The sequence below is a fragment of the Chionomys nivalis genome, chromosome 14, assembly GCF_950005125.1.
Source record: "Chionomys nivalis chromosome 14, mChiNiv1.1, whole genome shotgun sequence".
Lineage (NCBI taxonomy): Eukaryota > Metazoa > Chordata > Mammalia > Rodentia > Cricetidae > Chionomys > Chionomys nivalis.
The window spans coordinates 23,066,965-23,091,810 of NC_080099.1; the positions used below are offsets into that span (position 1 = coordinate 23,066,965).

A 24,846-nucleotide genomic window follows, 5' to 3' on the forward strand; every position below is an offset into this window, starting at 1 on the left:
AAGAGGTTATTGAAGGAGGTACAAAGAAGAATGGGGGGAAGACAGTGCATGGCTTGCATGAGTGAGATGATTAAAGAATTAATAAGAATAATATATAGCATCTTTTTGAATTTTAAAATATATTTAACTCAAACTTTTACTTAAATAATCATAGGTAGCTGATGGATATCAAGTCACTCAGTGAGAACTTCATTTATTCCTCTCGTCTTGCATGAGTAAAGAGTGACTCAGAGAATCTATCTATATAGTTTCTAAGCGAGGAAATCAAGACTAAAATTCAGACCTTGTGATTGCTAAAAGCAATGCTGTCAATATGGTGTTCAGTGGCATTTCTGTGCATCCATGTGCACACTTAAAAGGAAAATTAACTGTTTTAAAATGCGTTGTACATTTTTAAAAGTACTAATTTTTTAAAAGGTTCAATATGATAACTCATCTGGGAAAGACAAATTAAATGGATGTTTTTAATTAACAAAATGATAATGTTTGTTATTGGTGAGTGAGATAAATACTCTTTTTACAACCATTTATAAAAATGATAATCATTAATACAGTGTTGTAGGAGATCCATTTTGCAGCAAACATGTTATTAACATCCATATTAATAAAACATTTCAGCTTTGTTGTTATCTAAAATTCCAGCGTATACATAAAGAAATATGTTCGGGGCATTAGAATCATAAAGTTTTCTGAAATCCTAGAAACACCTACAGATCTAGTAGTAGAAAATGAATAAAACAGATACAGAAAAAAATGAATGAGTTCTGTTTCCACATTTTCCAGTGATGTTCAAATACATTGTTGTTAAAAAAATAAAATTCAAGATCCAGAAAACAGGAAAGTGCGTGTGCAATAGTGCCATTTATATAAGACAATGGGGAAAAGTGATGACTTCATATAGTTTTAAGAATGTGTGTAAAGATACTGAAAAAAAAGTTATCTGGAGATGGGGTGGCCACTACAAGTTGAATTCTTTTTTGTTATTTTGGCCTTATATTTGTTGGATTTGTCTCAAGTCACTGACATTCTACATGTGAGATCCTTAAGGCAATGTTGATTATTGAACATTACATTTAAGTTAAAACACTTGGTCTGAAGAACTAAATTTTTGTATGCAGTCATCAACAGCTTAATTTCCTAGGTGCCTTAGACATTGGGTCCTTGGTATGGAGCCGTGAATCAACTAGGTATATTCCTGCACCTGAAAGACTTTCCCTACAGTTTAGAAATAGATGTGTTTTCTCTGCAGACCATCTGACTTCCTTTTCTTTTGGAGGGCATAAGAGGTTCTAGACAGGGTTTTGCTGTGTAGCTTTAGCTGTCTTAAAACTTGCTCTGTAGACCGGGCTAACCTCGAACTCATGGAGATTCGCCTGCCTCTGCCTCCCAGGTGCTGGGTTTAAAGGTGTGAGCCACCACCATCTGGCCCACTCTGACTTTTATACGTTTCTCTTCCCCACAACTCTAATCCACCTCCTGCTCCTCCTGCCTCCATTAAGAAGTGTACAGAGGACTGTACAGAGGATACAGTCACAGCCATCCAAACCCATCTCTTTGTTTTATAGCCATCCACAGGTGACCAAAGGATCTGGGCAAAACAGTACATCGTCAGCAAAACAGACCCAGAAGTGTCCAGATCTCATCTATGACAGCACCTGAGCTAGAAAGCCGCCAACTTCAGAAATGACCGACTTGCCGGGCGTGGTGGCGCACGCCTTTAATCCCAGCACTTGGGAGGCAGAGGCAGGCGGATCTCTGTGAGTTCGAGACCAGCCTGGTCTACAAGAGCTAGTTCCAGGACAGGCTCCAAAACCACAGAGAAACCCTGTCTCGAAAAACCAAAAAAAAAAAAAAAAAGAAATGACCGACTTAGGAAATGTGTTGCTGAAAGCATACATTGATGGAAGTTGCTGACAGCCTGCACCTGGGCAACTGCTAGCTTAAATAGCTGAAGCTCCTAGCACCCACACACAAGTTCTACACACACTCTGTAGTTGGATTTTTTTTTTTTCGAGACAGGGTTTCTCTGTAGCTTTGGTGCCTGTCCTGGAACTAGCTCTTGTAGACCAGGCTGGCCTAGAACTCCCAGAGATCCACCTGCCTCTGCCTCCCGAGTGCTGGGATTAAAGGCGTGCGCCACCACCGCCTGGCTGTAGTTGGATTTTTTTTTTTCCAGTGGCGCTCCCTCCATAGTAATGAGGAGAATGCCAGGCTGTCAGAGTTTCCTTCGAGGCCCTTCCACCAGCTGCAACTTCAACATTGTGTGAGGCTTGCCCACACTGGTGGCCATAGACAGAACTCGTGCTTCTGGGCCTCCTCTGAGAACCACTGTTCATATTTCATAGCAATTTAAGTCTGCTCCTTGTCTCTTAAGCTTGCAAATGGGAATCCCTCCATTTCATAGTCTCAGCTGCTAGAACTTCATACTGTCATCATCAAAAAAGACACATGCTTAACCCCAGGTAGAAAATAGTCTTCAAAGTTCCTGATGTGTCTTAGAGCAAAGAACAGCGTATTAAAGATTCTACACCTGTAACTTCTCAGTTGAGAACAATTCAAGCTCGCACCTAAAGGCTCTCTGTGTGTGGAACAATGCACCATGGCATTAAACTCCTGTATCACCTCCACCAGCCTGTGTGACCTAGGTAAATACGGTAGACAGGCACATTTAACTCCAATGTCATCCCCACCTCCACCAGCTGGTGTGGCCTTCATAAGCCCCTATTTTTCTCTTTCTTTCCAATTCTGCTCTATCTTCCTTATCTCAGCTTCTTACAAATTGCTGTTCTGGGAAGTCTTCCCTGAGTTACAAATCAGTGTCCTTCCTGCTCATATCACTAACGTCAATCCCCCATACTCTGCTGTCTAACTTGTTACACAGCATTATGTAAACATATTCCTCAAATTATCTTAGCTTTATCATCTCATTTATGTTGCCAGCCAATACACAATTACTACCAGTTTAACAAATACTAAAACAATTGCTAATGCTAGGAACATACTACATGTAAAGCTGTATAAACACATTCTCTCCGATTGCCACAAAACCCTATTAGAAAGTTAGTAGTGTTATTGATGTGTTTGTTGTTGATGAAAGTAAATGCAAGAAAGATGGCAGAGATGGTTAGTAGGGCATCAGGGGAGTTAACAATCAAGCCCTTGCTGCTTTAAGGACCATGCTTTTAGCTGCTACCCTGTGAATAGGAGCTTACAACACCAGCTCTGCGTACTTAGTGAACTTAGGCTCCGTATTAGAACTCTCGGGGCTGGAGAGATGGCTCAGAGGTTAAGAGCACTGATTGCTCTTCCAGAGGTCCTGAATTCAATTCCCATCAACCACATGGTGGCTCACAACCATCTGTAATGAAATCTGGTGCCCTCTTCTGACCTGTGGGCACACAGGCAGACAGAACACTGTAAAAATAAATAAATCTTAGAACTGTCATACACGTTAAGCTCCCTCAAAGCCTGGGATCTATATACAGTGGTCATAATACCAATTTTTAATGTACAGTTAAGGTTTGGAGCTGTTAGTGATCTCGCCAAGGTCAAAGAACTAGGACTATGAATGCAAGTGAATCTCCCTACAGAGCCCAAGTCCTAACCGACTAACTGGTTTCACGATGAGATGGTAGAATGGACTTGAATCTTTGAAAACACTATACATGTTTTCAAGAATAACTACCTAGAACAAAACTGGATCCTAACCCCTTCTGAGCAATGCAAACCAACCAAACTGATCTACCACCCCGCCTCCCTCCAGCACTCACCTTAGCACATGTGTGGATCCATTAATGGTTGTGGTTGAACAGGGGACAGTCTGGCCCAGAATGGAGGGTCTTCTGTAGCGTTCATCATCACAGCAGAGAATGATGAGGAAGGCACGTCTGAAAGACTTATTCAAGAAGGCATAGAGAAAGGGGTTCAACCCTGAATTGATGTAGCCAAGCCAGAGGAAGGCAGTCCACACCTGCTCGGGGACAGTGTAGTCTATGAATGGGTCCACAACATTGGTGACAAAGAAGGGGGCCCAGCAGAAACAGAAGCAGCCCATGATGACGCATAAAGTCTTGGCTGCCTTGGTCTCTGTCCGCATACGATGTGTGCTGTGCTGGTCGGCTGGCTGGGGCCTGCTTTCCGGGGTGGCTCCTGCTCGTTGCAACATCTGGATCTGCTGGGCATGCTCCTTAGCAGTGACATAGATACGGTAATAGGCCAGCACCATGAGGAGAAACGGGGTGTAGAAGGCTACAACGGAGCAGGTGATGGCGTAGGGCTTGTTGACCATGAAGACACAGCATGTCGAGTTAGAGTTGTGGTTGAGTTTCCTTTTCTCTATCTGAGAGTGAGGGGTGGGGAGAAAAAATGAGGGTGGGAAGGCGAGTGAGGAGCAAACAATGAAAAAATGGCAAAAGTGAAAAAACGTGGGAAAAATGGAAAGAGAAGAGAAGAATAGGAAGAAGATAAAGAAGAGCGCAAGAGAGAAAGATGGGGAAAGAGAAAAGAAAAAAATAAAATTTATTTTTAAAATTTTATTTTTCTTACAATTCTATAGCACGTAAGACTTTGACGGTAGAAAAAAACATAGCCCAGAGTTCAATGAGCTTGTCTGTGTGAGGTCTCAGGAAGAAAAGGAAGATATAACCAGTAATCTGATTCTCAATTCCATCTACACATTTTCTTCCTTGTCTGACTGTCAATAACATATGAATATCTCTTAACAGGATGTCTTAGATCACTACCATCAAATATGTTTATGATATGTGCAGATTTTGACCCCTCATATAGATCAGTTGCTCAATTTCTTCATTTTAGCTACCACATTTTTAAATAATAACTTTGTTAATATTTAAAACTTCACCCTGTATCATTGTAAACCCAGATCTTTGAAGGATACTGAGCCCTTTCCTAGATTTGTTTCTTTGCTTTCTAGATATACTGATGAACTTTTTACCATTTAGAAAGTATAGTACTGGAAACATTAACATAGAGAAATGAGCAAAAGAAGCATGGGACTTGGGAGAAAGGAAAGGTAGATATTTCACAATCACAAAAGATAAAGCACAGTAGTTGCCCGATTGTTTATAGTTTTACCTCTCATGGCTTTTGTTAACACAGGTCAATCAGTTCAAACAATGGATAAATAAACAATCCCTAATTTTTAAATTGTATGTTATCCTGAGTAACATTAAGAAATTCTACGTACTCTATTCTCTTCTGTCTCACACAAGAAGTGAGTCATCCCTCTCTCCAGCATGTCTACATTATATATGCCACATAATCATTAACTACTTGGTCATATTCTCAATCATCAGAATGACTGTTGAGATACTTGCCTTCAGGTAGCCTTATTTTCTATCACAATGGCCCAAAGCACAAGATTCATGCAATTTGATAGCAGCATGTAGTTGTAATGGTTCTACTTTATTATACTCATTGTTATTGATCTCTTTCAGTGCCTAAATTATAAGATGAATTTTCTCATACATGTGTATAGAGAAAATACTATATGTATGTGTAATATATATGTAGTGGTCCCAGGAATCCTCAGGGGTCTTGGAAAGTAACACCTAGTAGATCATGGGATATTCATTCTTGTCTCCTATCTTCTACTGAATCCGCTCCACTCAAAATTTATTTCCAGTCCTTCCATCCAGGCTGCCATGGTCAAAGTTGTCAAAGACCTCCACAAATATAAGTCTTATTTTAAGCCAGCTAATGTATTGATGCATTAATGTATTGATGCATCTGAACCTCAAAGCCTCCCTTACGATATATATTTTATTGAAGTAAAGCTCAGCGTACAAAATCATAAATGTGTATGGTGAATGAATTAATACATATGTAGCCATACTTGTACAAATCAAAGTATAGAATATTAGTGGCATCTCTAATTCCTCCCAAATGCCCCTCTCAGTTATAACCATATAGTTTGTTATTATAGTCATGTAGTTCCCAATGGACTGTATCAATGAACATTTCTACCACTAGGCTAGGAGCACACTAGTTACTCCACATCCTAGGTATCACTTGTCACAATAGTCTATACATGGATGTTCCTCATTGTGGGCTTGTTTAAAACTTTTTAAAAGTAATATCCATTTCTCTCTTACTCCCTCTTCCCTCCTCTTTGTCTGTCTGTCTGTCTGTCTGTCTCTCTCTCTCTCTCTCTCTCTCTCTCTCTCTCTCTCTCTCTCTCTCTCGTGTGAATGTGTGTGTGTTAGTTCTTTGAGAATTTTAAACAGTGTGCTTTGATAATATTCACCCTTCCTGATGAGTGTTTTAGTTCCTCCTCTAAGACTGGATTATAACACTGAGCTACTTCACAGCTTCTCAGGCCATAATCTTGCAATTGTGTATTTAAACTCAATTCATGTTAGTCTTCTTAGGCTCAGTGTACCCTGTCCTCTGTACTCTGTTTCATGTTTATCCCACCTCACCTGAGGAACTAGATTTTTTAATCAAATACAGTAACATAGAATAATGTCTAAATTAATCAGGGCTGCTCACATTGGGAATATGGTTTTACCAGACTCCTAGATGTCAATTACCACTTTTTCATTTGTCTTGGGAAGTCATTATTCAGGAAATTTCTCCTTAATAAAGGTCTATATAGGTCTTTTTTGTTTCAATAGTTTGATATTTTGAACATGTTCATTATCAAATCTATATATTACAGATTCTTGGTTTATTTATTTTATTGTTTTCTTACTAGTATTAGGTGATGGAAATTTTAATTTTAAGAATCTTTAGCTTCAGTTAGTGCCTTTGTGGCCTGTTAAGAAATCTTTATCCCTCATGATAAAAATATTCTCATATCTACCACTTGAAGACATTTTCTCATATATTGGTACACATTTGATGTATGAATTTTTACATTGTGAATTCTTCAGTTCATTTGGTATATACTTTTCCTATAAGTCTTTTTTGTTGTGGTTTCTATTGCTATAAAAACCACCATAATCGAAAGGAACTTGAAAGGAAAGCATTTATTTTATCTTAAAACTCTCAGATCACACTCTATCCCCGAGGAAAGTTAAGGCAGGAACTCAAGGTGGGAGCCTAGAACCTGAAACTGAAGCAGAAGTCATGGAAGAGTGCTGCTTACTGACTTGCTCCCCATGGCTTGCTTAGCTGCTTCCTTATTTATGCAGGCCAGGACCCCCAGCTCAGGAGTGGCACTGACCACAGTGATCTGGTTCCTCTTACATCAAGCATTAATCAAGGCAGTACCCCCATAGACTTGCCTAAAAGCCAATCAATATTATGGAGGCATTTTCCCAGTTAGGATTCCCTCTTCGCAGATATGTCGAGTTTTTGTCACACTGACAAAAACAAGCAGCACAGGTATGGAGTAGGAGAAAGATTTTTGTTACTAGACAATCCAAATTTAATAAAATTTTAAAAATTAAAATGGAATGGTAGGAAAATCTTGAGAGCAATAGAGAAAATCCTGACACACAGCCATGTGCAAATATATCTTCCTATTTAAGTTTTTTTTATTTTATCAGCATAAGACATCTTTATCTGAATTAATACTATGTGTGTTAAATATGCTTCATCACATGTAGTAGTAAAGCTATACGAGCTTTTTAAAAACTCAGTACTTCTTCTCCCCTTCCTTCTACCCCCTGTCCCCATGCTCCCAGTTTTGTCAGGCGATCTTGTCTGTTTCCAATTTCCAGGTGGGTCTGTATATGTTTTTCTTTGGATCCACCTTATTGCTTAGCTTCTCTAGTATCATGAACTATAGGCTCAATGTCCTTTGTTTATAGCTAGTAGAAGGGGAAGAAGAGGGGAGAAGGGGAGTCAGGAGGAGAACTTGAGGGAATGGGATAGTCGAGATGGAGGAAGGACAGATACGAGAGCAAGAAAAGAGATAACTTGATTGAAAGAACCATTATGGGGTTAGGAAGAAACCTGGCTCTAGAAAAATTCCCAGGAATTAACAAGGATGACCCCAGCTAAAACCCGAAGCAATAGAGGAGAGGGTGTCTGAACTGACTTTACCCTGTAGTCAGACTGATGATTATCTTAAATATTACCACAGAACCTTTGTCCAACAACAGATGGAAACAGAGACAGAGACCCACATCGGAGCACTGGACTGAGCTCCCAAGGTCCAGTTGAAGAGTGGAAGGAATGAGAATATGAACAAAGAGGTCAAGACCATGAGGGTTCATCCACTGAAACAGTTTACCTGAGCTAATGGGAGCTCACCAACTCCAGCTGGACTGGGAAGGAACAATCATAGGACCAAACTAGACCCTCTGAATATGATTGACAGTTGTATGGCTGGGGCAGACTGCGGGGCCACTGACAGTTGCACTGGGATTTATCTCTACTGCATGTACTGGCTTTTTGGATCCTATTCTCTTTGAATGGATATCTTGTTCAGCCTGGATGTAGAAGGGAGGGCCTTGGACCTTCCACAAAGCAAAATGCCTTACCCTCTCTTAGGATTAGATGGAGGTGGGGTGGGAGGGTGTGTGGAGGGAATGGGAGGAGAGCAGGGAGGGAGAATTTGGATTGGTTTTTTTTTTTTTTAATAATAAAAAAATCAGTACTCACAAGGTACTGTGATTTTTCCATTTTATAAATTTTTTAACCTTTTTACTGTATTCTGCACAATGGGCTGCTCTTTAAACAGCATGTATTTGCAATTTTTCTAGATTCAGTATAACCGCATTTATCTTTTAGCAAATTTTCTTCACAGAATTTAGTCATTTGACATTTACTATAATCACAGGTTGAGTCTATCCATCTTAAGACACTGTCACTATTCTATTTCTGTGAAGAGACGTCATGACCTCAGCAACTCTTATAAAAGAAAACATCTAATTCAGGTCTTGCTCACAGTTTCAGAGATTTAGTTCATTATCATTATAGTGGGGAGCATGGTGGTAGACAGGACAGGCATGGTGCTGGAGAAGCTATACCCTGATCCACTGGCAGAAAGAGGCTGGGCTTGGTATGGGCTCTGGAAACTTCAAAGCCCCCTCCCAGTAACACACTTCCTCCAACAAGGACACACCTCCTAATCCTTCTAGCCCTTTCAAATAGTACCACTCCCTGGTGACTAAGCATTCAAATATATGATTCTGGGGGAGAATTCTTATTCAAACCTCTTCCTTGGGTTTTGGCCTCTTTCCTCCATTTTCTTTTACTTATATGTTCTCATCTTTTCCATGAAGACCATGCCCATCTATGAAATATAATTACCACATTATGCTTTTTGATGATACAAACATCTTAAACACTGAATCTTCATTTTCTCATCTCGTTCTTTCCTGGTATGTTGATTTTTAAGCATCTTAATTCTATATGTATTAAAAACAATCCAGGAAGAATTAATTGTAGTATCTCAGTAGTCAATATTAATTTTGGTTTTGTTGTTGTTGCTTTCCTGCTCATATACTCATCATTCAGAGTGTTCTGTATTTTTCCTGCTGTCTGATATTTTTATCTGGGATTTTTTTTTAACTGTAGAGAATGGGACTTAAAAAATTATTCTTTAAATAATATTTAGGATAAAAATTTTGCAGAATTTTTTCCTTGTGTAAAAACATCTTTAATTAAAACATTCATTAAAAATGTGATGATTTCTTTACCATTTTATCAGTTATTGAAAGTTTCTAGTTATATGCAGCATGTTTCGACCACATTTACCTATTCATGATCCATGTTCTTCCTACATCTACCCCCTTCTCTATCCACTCCTCTTCCCATTCAAAGAAGCCTTCCAGACCAATTTGTGCAGTATAAAATATTCTTGGATGTATAGTCTTCCACCGGAGCATGATCAGCTTGCCAGGAGGTACACCCCCAAGAGACTCTGATCCTTCCTTTCCCAGCATCTAACAGTGACCAATGCCTTCAATGCTAGGGATGGGATTGTCTGTCCAACTTCTCACTCCAAGCTGGGATTTGTTCTGGATTAGGCTTGCACCGGATTTTTACTGCGTAGTTTAAGTTGGCTTCGACCATAAATTCTCCTGCATCTGCTTGTTAAAAGCTATGGCTATAGGCATGAACTACAATTCCCAATACTGGTTTTTGAATATAATACATTTTACTCATCCTTATAGTCATAGCTAGGGCAGTTGTTGTCATATCCAGAAACAGCATTCTCCAGTCTTACCTTGATGTGTTTTTAAATTGATTTTCTAGAATTTTCCCTCTTTTTTATGCTTCCTTCTTACTTGTACCTTCCAACCCTCCATTAGTGGCTTTTGCAGTTCTTAGACATCTACTTGTATGGGTTTAAACAGCATCTAGCTCTGAGAATGCTACAAACGTGCTGTTTGTTTCTCGTAGAGAATTCCCATAAATATCATGATTTGATAATAAGCTGGATTGCTTTACTGTTGCACTAAAATATCACTATTTTTTAACAGGTATTTAACACTTATGTTGTACTTTCTGTATCCCATAGAACCTATCCTACAGTATTTCCAATCTGGAATTTCCAGCTGAAATCAATAGCCATTCTCTCCATTTTTCCAGTTGTTCTGACCAAAATCTTGGCTGTATTAACTAAAGGTTTTCTTTACCATTTCTCTTGCAACCATACGGACGATCCTGCTTATATTAAAAACCTACCTATATTCTCAATCACAATCTCCATCGCTCCCACTGAAAGTACCGCACCATTATCTCTTACCCATGACATTACTTTAGCAGACTTTTTAACAGAAAAAAATGAAGATTCTTTCAAAATATTGTAAATCATATTAATAACATGCTCAGACCCTACAGCAATCCATATCTCTCAAAGTTGAATCTGTTGCCTTTAATGTCCTGCAGAACAACACATTATTTTCCTATTTATTGTATTTTATCATCGCTTAAACTCCTCTCCTGCTTTCTTACCTCCACATTAACTTTGTATCGGTCTATGACAGGGTCATCTTGCCTCTGGACCTTTGTATCAACTGTTTTATGCCCACAGCATGCTTCTCAAAGATACCTACAAGTATAATTCCCCCATCTCCTTAAAGTTTTTATTCAAATGTCACCTTCTCAATAGAGCCTACTCGATCTCCCTATTTAGACTTTCAATCTGCTATCAACCCACCTTATAAAGATTTAATATTTGAAAATTGTGTGTGTGGGTGTGTGCACCCACATGTGGGTGTGTGCACGTGTGAACAGGTTGCCAGGGAGGCCAGGGGTGTTGCATTCCCTGGAACTGGAGTTACAAGCAGTTGGGAGTGGTGTGTGTGGCTGCCGTCCACATTCTTACTTCGGAGCCATCTCTTCAGCCCCAAACTGAAGTAAAATATAGTCATTATTGCCTAACACGCTAGATATTTGCTTATGTTCACTGTATCACTTGCTGCTTGCATCTCCCTGGTTGGACATAAAGTTACAAGGATTTGAACCATCACCAGCTCTGCTCAGTGATGCAACCCCATCACCTAGAAAAGCGGGTGCCCAATCAACACAGAGTGGGAGAACATCCAAACTCTCCAATAGTCTCAGGTGATTGCCACCCTACTTGTTACCCTCACCACTCAGCAGGACTAAGTCTCTCCTCAGGGTTTTCCCAGTTCCCTACAGCCCTATCACTATTTTCTGCAGGTTGGCTGTTATGATTCTTCTGAATCCTCCAATTTCAAAGTTGAAAAAAACCCTACCATTGTTCAAAGGAAAACCAAACAAACAAATGAAACATTATCTGGCCCAAGACCACCTCTCCAACTTCTGTTGGAGACCCAAGAATGTCCTTAATGAGCCTCACTGGAGTGATTAATGTGGGGCTTGATACACAGTAAGTACAAAACATTTGTTGACCATTATTATAACTGGTATTTGAATAATAGCATTTGGAAGCTGGTATTTCATTTTCCCTCCAAGTGAAAAAACAAACAACAAAACAAAACCTAACATTCTGAAAGAAAAGGTGTGGGGTTGAAGAAATTTCCCACAGGCTCTCCAGGATGGAGTCCCTACCTCTCTACTCCCTGCCTCTAGTTCGTTTTCAGGGGTTCCAGCACTTGTTCTGAAATGTAAGTCCTGCCATGGGATTTGATTGAATGCCGTTTCCTATTCAAAGAGGAAGCTAAAATCATTCTGTGTAGAAAGGAAGGGGCATTCTCCCTTTTCTGGTCCTTCTGGGCCAGCACCCATTCTTAGTCTCTTCCTTCTATTCTCTTCCCCACATCCTTGGAGGACAGACTTTAAGTGACTGCATGTCATTTTCCATAGCCATGCCAATGGGCCCAGATTGTCAGTTTTAATCATCATTATAATTCTTGTATGATTTAAAAGATGATTTTAAAGTGAGATGGTTAATATAATGTGTCAACTTAACTAAGCCACGGGGTACTCAGAAGTTTGGTAAAGCCCTATTCTGAGTATGATAATATTTTTAGTTGAGATGAAACTCTGAACTGATAGACTGTATACACCAGTTTTCTCTTCTAATTTAACACTGAAGCTAACCTATTAAAGGCTTGAACAGAAGAGGAAAGCGGATTGCTCTATCACTGTCTTAATTATAGGCTATCAGTTTTTTTTTATCTTTGGCCCTGGACTGAAATATTGGCTCTCCCGAGTCTCTAGTGTGCTGAGACTTGTCAACTTCCACAACCATGTGGATCAGTTATAATTTGTCTATTTAGCTGTCTCTGTTACTTTTTTTTTAATAAAAGTATATAAGTAGATAGATGGACAGATACACGACAAGGAAAAGATATATAGATGATAGATAGATGATAGAGATAGATGATAGATAATATATACATACATATATGCATATATATATATATATATATATACACATACAAAAATCCTATTGGTTCTATTTCTCTGGAAAACCAATACCCAGGGTTTGGGCAATGCATGGCATATGTAACACAAGTGCCCTTAACACTCATATTAGACACCATTTTCACTCAGTACAAGCTTCCTCCTTAATACAATCCTTAGGAAGTTGGACATTAACAGAGCTGGGTTCACTGGTTAGCTCTCTGACTTCTGGCCCAGGACTCGTTTCATTCCCTGGCAAACCACATTTACCTGGCATGTCTTTCCCCAGGCAGTACAAACCTTAAAGACTCTGAACATGAAATAGGATGAATGTTTCTCAGGACACAGGATATATCCCAAGTTCCAGGAACTGCTTATTAAATGGTGAGTCCCTGTTCACCTACAGGAAAGCTATGTGGCATGAGAAATGCAACTTAATCCGCTCATCATTAAAGTGGATAGATTTAAACTTTTCCAAAAAGGGATTCTCTGGGGGTTACATGTAAAGTGCTTATTGTACTTTTCAATATCCAGTAATGTTAAAAAAAATGATTTGAAACACTTGCTAAAGCAGCCTTTACATTATTGTCATAAATACAAGAAGCTACTGTGAGTTTTGCAGAAAGAGATGAACTCCAACTCTGAACACAACAACAAAAAAAGTGGGGACTTATAGCCAAGGAGTTGGTTGATGAGGATCAGTGGACAGAAAATTAAGAAGAGGAAAGGAGAGGAGCAAGTGGGATTCGAGCTGAGTCAACTTAGCAGGATTCTTGCAGAAAACAAGCCAGGGCAATCAGACACAACCTGGGGAAGGTGAAGGAGAATGTGCCCAATTCTTTACTGAGGGTAGGGATGCCAGTTAAACCAGCTTATCAGCATGCCTGCTGACACTGAGCAATGCACAATTGGGCAATGTGTTGCTCAGAATTAGCTGTTAACCTGACCGAATTTGGAATCACCAGCAAGAAAGCCCTCTGGGCATATCTGTGGAGGGTTATCTTTAGTACTTTAACTGATGTGGGGAGATCCATCCTAGCTGTGGGCAGGAGTTCTGGAATGTGGAAGCCAGCAGAGATGATTGAGTGGTAGTGTGCGTTCATTGCTCTCCTTTGACTATGGGCATTGTGGGATTTGCTGCTTCAAGTTCCTACTGCCTTAGCTTCTCTGCCATGATGGTATCTTAAACTGTGAGCTAAAATAAGCTATTTCTCCCTTAAGTTGCTTCTTTTGAGGTATTTTATTCACAGATGATATGATACTCTACATAAGTGACCCCAAAAACTCTACCAAGGAACTCCCACAGCTGATAAATACCTTTAGTCAAGTGGTTGGATACAAGATTAACTTAAAAAATGTCAGTAGTCTTCCTAGATAAAATGAGAAAAGGACTAAGAAGGAAATCAGAAAATAACACCCTTTACAAAAACCTCAAATAATATATCTTGGTATAACTCTAACCAAGATATATTTTAACTTTCATCAAGCAAGTGAAAGATCTATATACCTTTGAAGGTATTTTATCATAGCACAGCAAAGAAATTAAGATAGACATGGAAATCCAAACTTTGGTGCCTAGGGGTTCCTGTGATCTAAATACATTGTGCTAGCCGGGCGGTGGTGGCGCACGCCTTTAATCCCAGCACTTGGGAGGCAGAGGCAGGTGGATCTCTGTGAGTTCGAGACCAGCCTGGTCTACAAGAGCTAGTTCCAGGACAGGCTCCAAAACCACAGAGAAACCCTGTCTCGAAAAACCAAAAAAAATAAATAAATAAATAAATAAATAAATAAATAAATAAATAAATAAATACCTTGTGCTCATGCATGAAATTTCCAGAGAATAAATAAACTTTAAAAACACATGGTCCAGTGGGAAGATAATTCAGAGGACCCTGACTAACATTTGGCCAAGGTGAGACTCTGTCAGTAGACATTTAGAAACATGACTCAGACCACTGTTGGAATGTTTATTACAATAGCTACCCAGCTTAAGATTGTTTATCTAGCATGCCCAGTAAAGTTGACGGACTGATAATCCCATGGCTTCTGTGTAGATACTCACCACATCAGCTATGCCGATGCTGTTCCAGCCTTGCATTATGGGGAGAAAAGATATAAGCATGGGAATGGCCCAGCAGCCTCCCAACATCAATGCAATGCGGACAGGGGTCATCTTGCTTCTGTAAACCAAGGGTTGGCAGCAGATGGCATAATACCTGGAGAGACAGTGAAGGGCGGGTCATGGGTAAGGAAAAATGAGGGGGAGAGGGGAAAGATAATAATAGATGGAGACAAGGAAGAAAGGAGCAAAGAAGGATGGAAAGAAGGGGAGTATTGAGAAAAGGAGGATTGGAAGGAGAGGAGAGTGAAATAGGAAAGAGAAGAGAAAATTGAGAATAAATGGAGGAGCAGGTGGTAAAGGAGTAGAAAGAAAGGGAGGGGTAGGAGGGGAACAAAAGAAAGATAAAAGGCAATTAAACAATGAAAATAATAACACCTGACATATACTTCTGTTAATATATAAATATGCTTTAGATGAAGGTCATTGCCTTGAGTTGGCTCTACATCCCTCTTCATCTCCCAATGTCTTAATCAGCTTGACTTCATGAAGGTCTACTCTACCTCAGACACAGATCCACTTTCTGAGAACTGAAAACCTCCTCAAGCCTTCCAGGCCCCTGTACACAGGTACCTTTAGCCTCTGTGACTATGATTTGACCTATCTTACCCTTGCTCTCTTTCTCTTGATGGCTGTGCTGAGATGTACCTGTATGTTCCCTAAATTGGTGTCCAGGATTACCCTTCCCCCCTTCCCCTGCAACAGATTTAGCTGAAAAGGTCAGTGCAGACCCCAAGGGTCTCCTGAATCACAGCTTGCTGGGAAGCCACCTGGAGTGTACATTTTCACCAGTGAGTCAATGCTACCTTCAGGTAAGTATCCCTTACTTCCCCCTTAGAGGTGCATGCACTTCCAGGTTTCCCTGTTAGCATGAGACCAAGTGATGGGCTCAAGACAAGGAGATACAAGTAGAATTCACATGAGTTCTTTCTGACAGTGACCATTTCATTGTTATTCTAAAGCTAGGAATATAAAGTTGCAAACACGTCACTGTTAATTATTGCCTACTTGTTGAAACTGCCCTCCCTCTATTTATCAGGTCTGACCCTTTCTTGGACTCACTGCTCACTCTCTTTGTGTTTTCATTGTGCCTAAGGTTTTAGATTTCTTCTGCTTTCACAAATGGCATCCTCTCTAACTCCCAAACTTGCAATCCTGCATGTATGTCATTCCAGCCTGTTCAAAGGTTCTGTGCCTTGATTAGCATTGTTCTAAAATAGTATGGGTTGCCGCTACAAAGAAACAAATGGAAGTTTCAAATTCCCTTTAAAATGTAACTGTGAGGGTGATGCTATAGAGCCAGCACACAGTTTTCAGAACCCTCGTACAATTCACAGACACAGTCAGTCCTGGAAAACGGATACCTGAAATACAGCTGTTGGGACAGTTCCATCCTCAGGGGCTACGGTGGGATGCAGGGATGTCCCCTGCACAGACAGCTATGGACACGCGCTCTTGCATAGACTTGGATTGTTGAGAAAGGTGGTAAAAATTCTTCTTCTCTCTCTTTAAAATATTAGCAATAGTAAAGAGGGGGAAATGATTTTATTTTGCTTAATTTAAAACTATGTTAGTGAAATTCTGAGTGCTAGGTTAGTATATACAGATAAAAAACGTGTGGTCACGCCTAGATTTATATTGACTTAAATTTTGTCTCTATCCTACAATAGGCATTATGTAATTTTTAGAAACTGGTAGCACAAAGCAAAGCTTATGAAATATGAGATTCTTAGCTAAAACTCACAACACTGACATAAATACTGAAGATTCTTCCTAGCAGAACCCTCAAAAAACCACCTGATATATTTTGAATATCTTTCCTCATAGCATAAAATCTTTTCTTTCAAGTAAAGAATTAAGAAAAGTTAAAAAAGAAGGAAACTTCCCTATCGTTACTTCCTCTACAATATGCCTAATAGTACCACTAGTAAGAGGTTGCTCATCAAACTGGCAAGTGTTCTGAGATCATTTATAAAGCGCATTGGATGCATTAATCATAACAGTTATCATTGATTTCCTTACCAAAGGCCATATTTATATAATATTTTACAGCACTCATAACTAGTGTGTGTGTGTCTGTATCTGTGTCTGTGTAGGTACACCTGTGTTCATGTGTCTGTGGAGGCTAGAGGTGAATCTTGGTTGCCATTCATTTGTTCCTTTGGAAAAGGGTCTTTTGTTGGTGTGGAGCTCACCAAGCATTCTCAGCTGACTGCCTAGCAAGCCCTAGAGGTCTGCTTGTATCTCCCTCCCCGACCCTGAGATTACAAGCATGTGCCACCACACCCAGCCTTTTCGTGTGGACTCTGGGGATTGAACTCGAGTCCTTGTGCTTGTACAGTGTGCACTTACACCAACTACGATACCTTTCCAGCCCCGTATGGATTTTTAAAATGAGGACATACACCAATGTATCCAATGAAGAAATAAAAAGGGTGTGTGTGCTTGCATGTGTGTGTGTGTGTGAGTGTGCGTGTGTGTGTCAGGATCTTGGTCAACACTCTGCATTGGGAAGAGTTGCTGGCACTGGGCATAGACAGACCACTGAAAAGCCAGCTGGACCACCACTGCTATCATTTCACTCCGATATCTCTTCAGAATCCCCAAGAGATTTCTTTTTAATTCCTTTAATACCCACCTTATAAATAAATGAAAAATAAAAATATTCAGGATTTGAAAGATGTTTTATGTCCTGGTTAGTTTATTGTCAACTTAACCCAAACTAGAGTCATCTGGGAAGAACTTCAATTGAGAAAAATGCCTCCATTAGATCGCTTGTAAGCACATCTGTGTGCACTTTTGGGATTGATGCTTGATCTGGGAAGAGGAGGCTGGGAGCCTACTACGGGTGATGCCACCCTTAGGCTGGTGGTCCTAGGTGATGTTAGAAAACAGACTAATCAAGTCACAAGGTGCAAGCCAGGATACCCTTGTGGCTTCTGCTTCAGTTCCTGCATCCAGGTGTCTGTCTGTAGTTCCTGCCTTGGTTTCCCTCAGTGGATTCTGACCTGAAATATTTAAGTCAAATACCCTTTCTTCCCTGCACTGCTTTTGGTCATGGGATTTATCACAGCAACAGAGAGAAAACGAAGAAACTCAGAAATGCAAAATGTTTAAATTCTACTAAAGAGGGGTATGTATCCAAGTCTCCTTGAATTACTAGGACCTGAAGAGTTTGTAGGTTCTACCAGAGTATGTTATAAAACTAAGAGTATCCTGAAGCTAATAAATTTTTCTCTAAAAATGATTTTCTGTTTCTTCTGATATTAACCCTCTGGCCCAATTAAAATGTTTTATGTTTAAAGGCTTTTCCTGCATGGCTGTCACATGGTCATTAGAAAAGCATTGTTATAACCTGTTGAAGTCACAGTTTAGCAAAAAAAAAAAAAAAAAATTCTCAGTTGCTTTCAGCCAGGAGTGACTTTGCTTACCAGGTGACTTTTGGCAATCTAGAGACAAGTTTCTGTAGTCACAACCTTGAAAGCAGATCCTACTGGAATCCTGCTGGTTGAGGTATGCCACCAACAATGTGCAGGGCAGCCTCCAACAGTAACTAAGCATCTGATCTACAATGTCAGTGTGCTGCTATTGAAAACCTCTGGTTAAAGTGATGTCATTTTCATCAGTAGTAGGGGCTCCATAGCCCTGATATGTTCCATATGTGTCGTTATAAGAGTGGGGTGCCATAAATGAACACAACACCCTGTTGTCTATTGCTGTCCACCATGTCTATCATAGCTCACTATGGCCAGGCTTAAGCCCACTGAAGCGCAGGCCCCTGTGCATCCTCAAAGCACAACCTAGGACAAAGGTAAGAAAGTCTACTTTACTGGATTGTGAGCTTCATGAGGACAGAAATGGTTCAGAAGCAGCTTTGTAACCTCCCAGGGTAGAAAAACAGTTAATCATCCTACCTGGATGTAAAGCCTATGAACCACAATGGTCAACGTGGAAAGATATTCTAAGAAGTGCAATAGGTAACCAACCTCCATCTAATTGTACTCAGGGACCCCTCAAACAAGAGAGAATTCATGTCTGGAACTGTAACAATAACCGACTAGTTGAGATCATGGGGCATAGAAAAAACCTAGTATTGCCTCTTTCTCACAGCAGTATAGTCTCTAACTGCATTCTAAATACTTAGCCTCTACACAGGCAAGTGTAGCTTCACCCTTCATTAAAGAAGCTCCTTTTTTCAGTAGATAGAGACCAGCACGGAAAACCACAACTGTTCAAAATGGAGGGAACAGTTGACCGTGGGTGTCGTCCCCAGCAGATAAATCTACCCACAGCTCCTGCATCTAAGGCTCAGGGAACAGCGAAAGAGACAACAGAAAGATGGTAAGAGCCAGGGGATCAGGACATCTGTTTCGAGATAATCTCTTCTTAAAAATTAAAAAGACACAAAATTGAAGGGGGCAGGAAAAGAAGGAGAGAGTGGATCCGGGAGAGTTTGGGGAAAATAAATTAATATTACAAAAATATGCCGTATGTAATTCTTAAAGAATTGACAAAATATACTACTTTTAAAAATAGTTTTTGGATGCTAACCTATAAGAGGTCACAAAACTTGGAACTGTTCATCCAGATCAATTCTGAAGCATGTTCTTCTAAGAGAGAATTACAGCAAAGGGAAGGGCTGTTGATTCTCAGGCTGAATGGATGTTATTTACCAAACAGAATTGCGGTTCATCTTGGGAGCAGATTAATATACAAAGTTTGCTCTTTAGCCTTTCATAGGACATTTTCTATTTAACCAAAAATACTTTAATAAAGTGATTTAATAAATGTTCTAAATGACAAATTAGGTTCCAGATGGGCAGGATTAACTTGAATGTAGCAAAGGTATTCATGAAGTTCTTATGCAAAATACTTCCAAGTTTGCTCATAAAACTCCACTAAAATCCCCTTTGGTAGACAACCTGCAGCTTCTCCAACCACAACCACATGCAAATGTAGGATCTAATTGCTTTTCAGTGTCTCTAGAGACACAGTCTACTTAGTCTTAGCTGACAGCAGTATATTTTAAGCTCCATGCTAATCCCCTTCACCACTCCTGCAACTGGGGAGAACTCTTCCACCTTGTTCCTTGCACTCCAACCACACGAAAGGGAGAAGGTACTCAGAACAAGCAGGGATCCTGAGCTTTCAGAATTAGCAGAGACCTTAGCAGCCAGCTTCATGTCTCCTCACAGAGGGGCACTGACTTCCACTACCTTAACCTCTTACTTTCTCTGGTCTCCGAGCTGCTGACCTCTAAGACAGTTTCCTTACGGGTAAAGTGGGATAACCACGCTACACCATCCGCTCACTGTGAGAAGTGATGAAATAACATGTTGAAAACATAAGAAGTTCCCAGCACGTACACATACATAAACGCGTGTGTATGTGTGAATTTTAAATGGATTCAGTTACATTTTGGAACCTGGGCTCTAAGCTATTTGCCAGACCATATGAAAACACCTGGGTCAGCATCTCCTCCTGTAGTGAAGCCTAAGACAAACACTAAACAAGTTGTTCCCTACAGGTAAATGGTGTGAATGATGGAATTTATCGCATATAATATCTTGTCAGTAACACTATATACATATATATATATATACACTCTCTCTATATATATGTATGTATATATATATATATATATATATATATATATATATATATATATGCTTACAAGTTTATGCTTACAAGTTCAGGGGACAATGTTCTATACTCATATCCAATCACAACAGGATAAACAGAAATATCATCTCTATATCTATCTATCTATCTATCTATCTATCTATCTATCTATCTATATCTATATCTATATCTATATATATCTATATCTATATCTAAATACTTTTATACTGTCTGGAGTTAATTGCTGAGTAGTAGCCTTTCCTCCATGTAATGGTCCAGATCTCTGAATGTGTCCTTTTCTTCAGATCAGAGATTGGCTCCCCATTTCTGCATCATTTTCGCCATTGCTATTTTCACATAGTGTTTCCTTAACTGCATTGCCATTGCTACTCTCTCCTCTGATACCTCATTTATCTGCAACACATGCTACGCACTAATTGAAGTGCATTATGTAGCAAGAACTGGGTCCTGTTTTGTCTCCAATGTCTGTAATTGCAAGGCAATACTTTGCATCCTTTGATGTACTAAGTAGAAAGAGTATTAAGATGTGATAGAAATTTTTACTTTGAGCCTACTAGGTTTGAGAGAAACAGAAAGATGCCTAAGGTACTGTTTTTAACTCACATTTGTTCAAGCTGGGATGCATCTAGGCAATCTAACACTCCAGGCCACAGTCTTACCCATTTTTTCTCATTCCAATTTCTTCAGAAGAAAAGAAATAACACAAAAAGTAGCAACAATAAAAAACCCAAGGCACATCTCAAAGCATGCTATGTTCATCCAAGCATGTGTAGAAAAGATGCTCTATATACCTGTAGCAAGAATATAGAGTTGATGAGACAGATCTGGTTCTTTTGGCATTCACAATTAGGGAGAGACTGACAAAAAAACAGACCAAGATGAGCTGCCACGCTTATATGTGATGGTTCCTGCGAATGCTAAGGATATACGAGGAAAATCAAAGGCTAAGATGTACATCTAGCCCACAGTTAATGAGGAGTCAGGGTTTGGCTTCAACCTAACCTCCTGAAGGACATTGCATGCCATGGAGGATGGCACAGCACAACAGATTTTGGAATTTACCCATATTGCTCTTCCACTATCAGTAATTTTACGCTAATATCCCATTTTCTACCACTATGTTCCCTCGCTGCACTAAAAGCCCTGTGAGTCAGCCTTTCTGCCATTTGGCACCTAATCCCAATGTCCAGAAGTGCTCCCATCATCCATAGCACTCCAGAAATATGTGATGAAATGGATACAAAAATTAAAGTTCATAACCACCACCAGGAGATCCAAATGTGAAGGTTAGGTATAATGTGTAGACTTGGAAAAAGAATTTTTTTTTGAGTGCAGGGGTGGGGTTGCTATTTGGCTTACACTTTCACAGCACTGTTCTTTGTAGAAAGAAGTTTGGACAGGAGATCAAACAGGGCAGAAACCTGGAGGTAGAAACTGATACAGAGGCCATGGAGGGGAGCTGCTTACTGGTTTGCTTTCCATGGGCATGCTCAGTTTGCTTTTTTATAGAACCCAGGACCACCAGTCCAGGGATGGGACTACCCACAATGAGCTGGGCTCTCCCACATAAATCACTAGTTAAGAAAATGCAAAAAGAAGAAACTCTTATTCTCTATCCTTGCAAAAATCCCTCTGCTATATTGGGAAAACAAATAGAACTGTGTGACACGCGTTCCCAATGACTGACACATTTGATTTATACATTGCACAATTTAGTTATGCTCCAGGGACATCATTAAGTGACATAGACAACTTATCTCTTGCACGCGATTAAATATGCAGCCCTGGAGTCAGGAGAACATGTTTTTACAAGGAAATAAATGTGTTTCAAAGAAAACCTGGGACTCGAGAACTGGGAGGGTTTTGCAGACAGAACGTGTCAAGTTTCTGGATGGCAGAAGGAGGTCACGATAAAGAGCAAGGAGCCATCCTTACAGGCAATGACCTCTTCAATAAAGTAAAGTAGACTTTTCGATGTAATTGCATTTAAGGCCAAATACAGGATAATTTTCAAACATGTTAAAAACAAAACAAAAAACAGAGGTAGAACAGCAAAGTCTAAGAAAGTGTGGCTTAAGAACCAGAGGAAGAATGAAGACGTCGTCAATACAGAGGGAACCAGCGGATGACACTTTCCCACTGATTGCCACTACCCCAAAAGCTCCCATTAAGCCTTCAGCTATCCTGAAAGAAGTTGGAATCTGATCCCACACAGTGTCCCAGTTCTGGGGGAACACTACCAAGCTTTGCTACTACATGCTTTTAGTGAAGATGGAGGGTCATAGAGCTTCAGCTTTGCCCAGGAAAAACCATGTGTCATCCCCACGCCATGGTGAGCAGGTGTTGGGGAATGTGTGGTTCCAACATTTAGACACAGCACATAGAGCTCTTTTCCTGTGGATTTCTGTGATTTAGACTTATGTTGTCAATGCTTCCGCCCCCCAGGAAGAACCTGCCTTGAGAATAAATTCAACAAGAGTTCGGAGCTGAGAGATGGAATAAGAACAACAAGGAACAGGCATAAGTAGAGACAAAGGTCTAGAAAATAGGAAAATGCAGATGGGCACCAAGAAGGGAGTAGAGTAGGAGAAAGGAAGACAGGATGAAGCAGCTCAAATCCTTGTAGAAAGCCATGTCTAGTGCCAGATTTTTCAGTTAACTGGTCCATCACTTTAGTTTCTGCCAGAAATGGTGTTTACTAATGGGTTGTCCAATAAGCAAATTGGGAAGAAAAAATTCCAACATTGACTGGCATCTTTACAGACAAAGCCTTCAAAAACTACTAAAAAACAAAAACTACTAAAGCTACAAAAGCAAATACACTTATTGCACATGACATCACTTTACAGATAGCTGTGTTCACAGTGGTTACATCAACGTGGTAGGCAGGCTGTGTGGGACCATCTCTATGTCATGCTTCTGTATTGAAGGCATTTTTTTTTTTTTACAAAGCTCAGGTATTACTGTGCTTTTGATTTAGTATTAAGAAAAGGATACGGCAGGATGGAGCCACTGGCAAACCCATGAGGGGCTAAGCAAGATGAGAGTGAAGAAAATCTGCTCACGGATGTTCAATCGATCTCTCCCCTGCTCCCCTCCTTCAATTTTTTAACGTATGTTCAGGTATATCATATTTGCATTTATTTTATGAGTGGAATTGTGACAAGCATTTAAGTCTGAAACTTGATTTTCCTCAAATAACAGTTACACCTCTCAGCACATACGATCTGCCAGGAGTTTCAATGGCTTCATTGTATTTCACTTTCAAAAGTAGCATATTTTTATAGCTACTTGATTGTTTTTCATTCACCATAGAACCTCAGACAATATAGTGTTTGACCTTCCATGATTCCTACTATACTGAATATAGCATTTATAGTTTTGAAATTATTTTAAGTTTTCAGTAATATGTCATTTGTCAAAGTACCAAAGAAGTACAAGAATTTTAGGCATGGAAATGGGTCTTTTAATATTCTAGGAGTTGTACATTTTTACTGGACCCAGGAGTCAACAATCTAGGCAACAATTAATAATAAAAGTGAGATGTCTTTCTCTAACAGTGCTACCCTTTCCTAGAACACTCACAGCAGCTGGAGGTGGGAGAGCTATGTGTCTTGTCAGGGCTCACCCAGACGAAAAGAACATCCACCCCACCCCTTCTGTCTATCTCTGTCTCGGCCCAGCTCAAGTGCAAGACCAGGAGAGACAGTGCAAAAAGCAGAAGCTATATGATAAATAAAACCATGCCGTTAATGGCAAGGAAGGCGTTGTCTGTAACGTTCGGGAAGGGTCCTCTGGCTCAGTGAGGGCATCACCTGGGATAGGATCATGCTGGAGATAAAGAAAAGCAAAATGAGACAAACGTTGTCTAGTTCCATCTTCCTTGCGTGTTCAAGTTTCTGATGTCTACTAGGGGAAGAAAATGAAAATTTGCCACATACCCAAATAAATATTTATATGCATCTACGGTTTAATTGCCAAAATTGCCGTTAAATGCAAATTCCACAGATTCAAACATCCTCTTGGCCTTGTTCATAATGCACAGCTTCCTCCCACATGGGAGAAAAAAAAGGACTTTGTGGGAGAAATTACAGAACTGCATTTAATAAAAAATGCAATGAGTTCTACAAAGAACATGTCTGAGGAGAATAGAGATGACTTCTGCAGCAGGGGTATATTGCTAAGCTAAACCTGAAAGTCACACAGAGGGCAAAGGAGCTTTCCAGGGACAGAGAGGAGCCAATGCCTGGAAAGCAACAGGAGAAAGAAAAGATCAAGGTAGTCAGAGCCAAGAAACAGGGCTAGGGAAGAGTCTGAAGGGAAACTTGCTA

General features: G+C 39.9%; 1 protein-coding gene across 3 annotated transcripts in view; it reads right to left on the minus strand.

Annotated features, from left to right (window-relative positions):
• Nucleotides 1-24,846, minus strand: part of Htr4 (5-hydroxytryptamine receptor 4) — a 161,584-nt gene that overhangs the window by 50,805 nt on the left and 85,933 nt on the right. For all 3 annotated transcript variants that reach the window (XM_057788821.1, XM_057788818.1, XM_057788819.1), the window contains exons 5-6: nt 14,816-14,969; nt 3,771-4,339 (exon numbers count right to left, since the gene is read on the minus strand). In XM_057788821.1, coding sequence (XP_057644804.1) covers nt 3,771-4,339; nt 14,816-14,969 — 723 coding nt within the window. The remainder of the gene's footprint in view (nt 1-3,770; nt 4,340-14,815; nt 14,970-24,846) is intronic.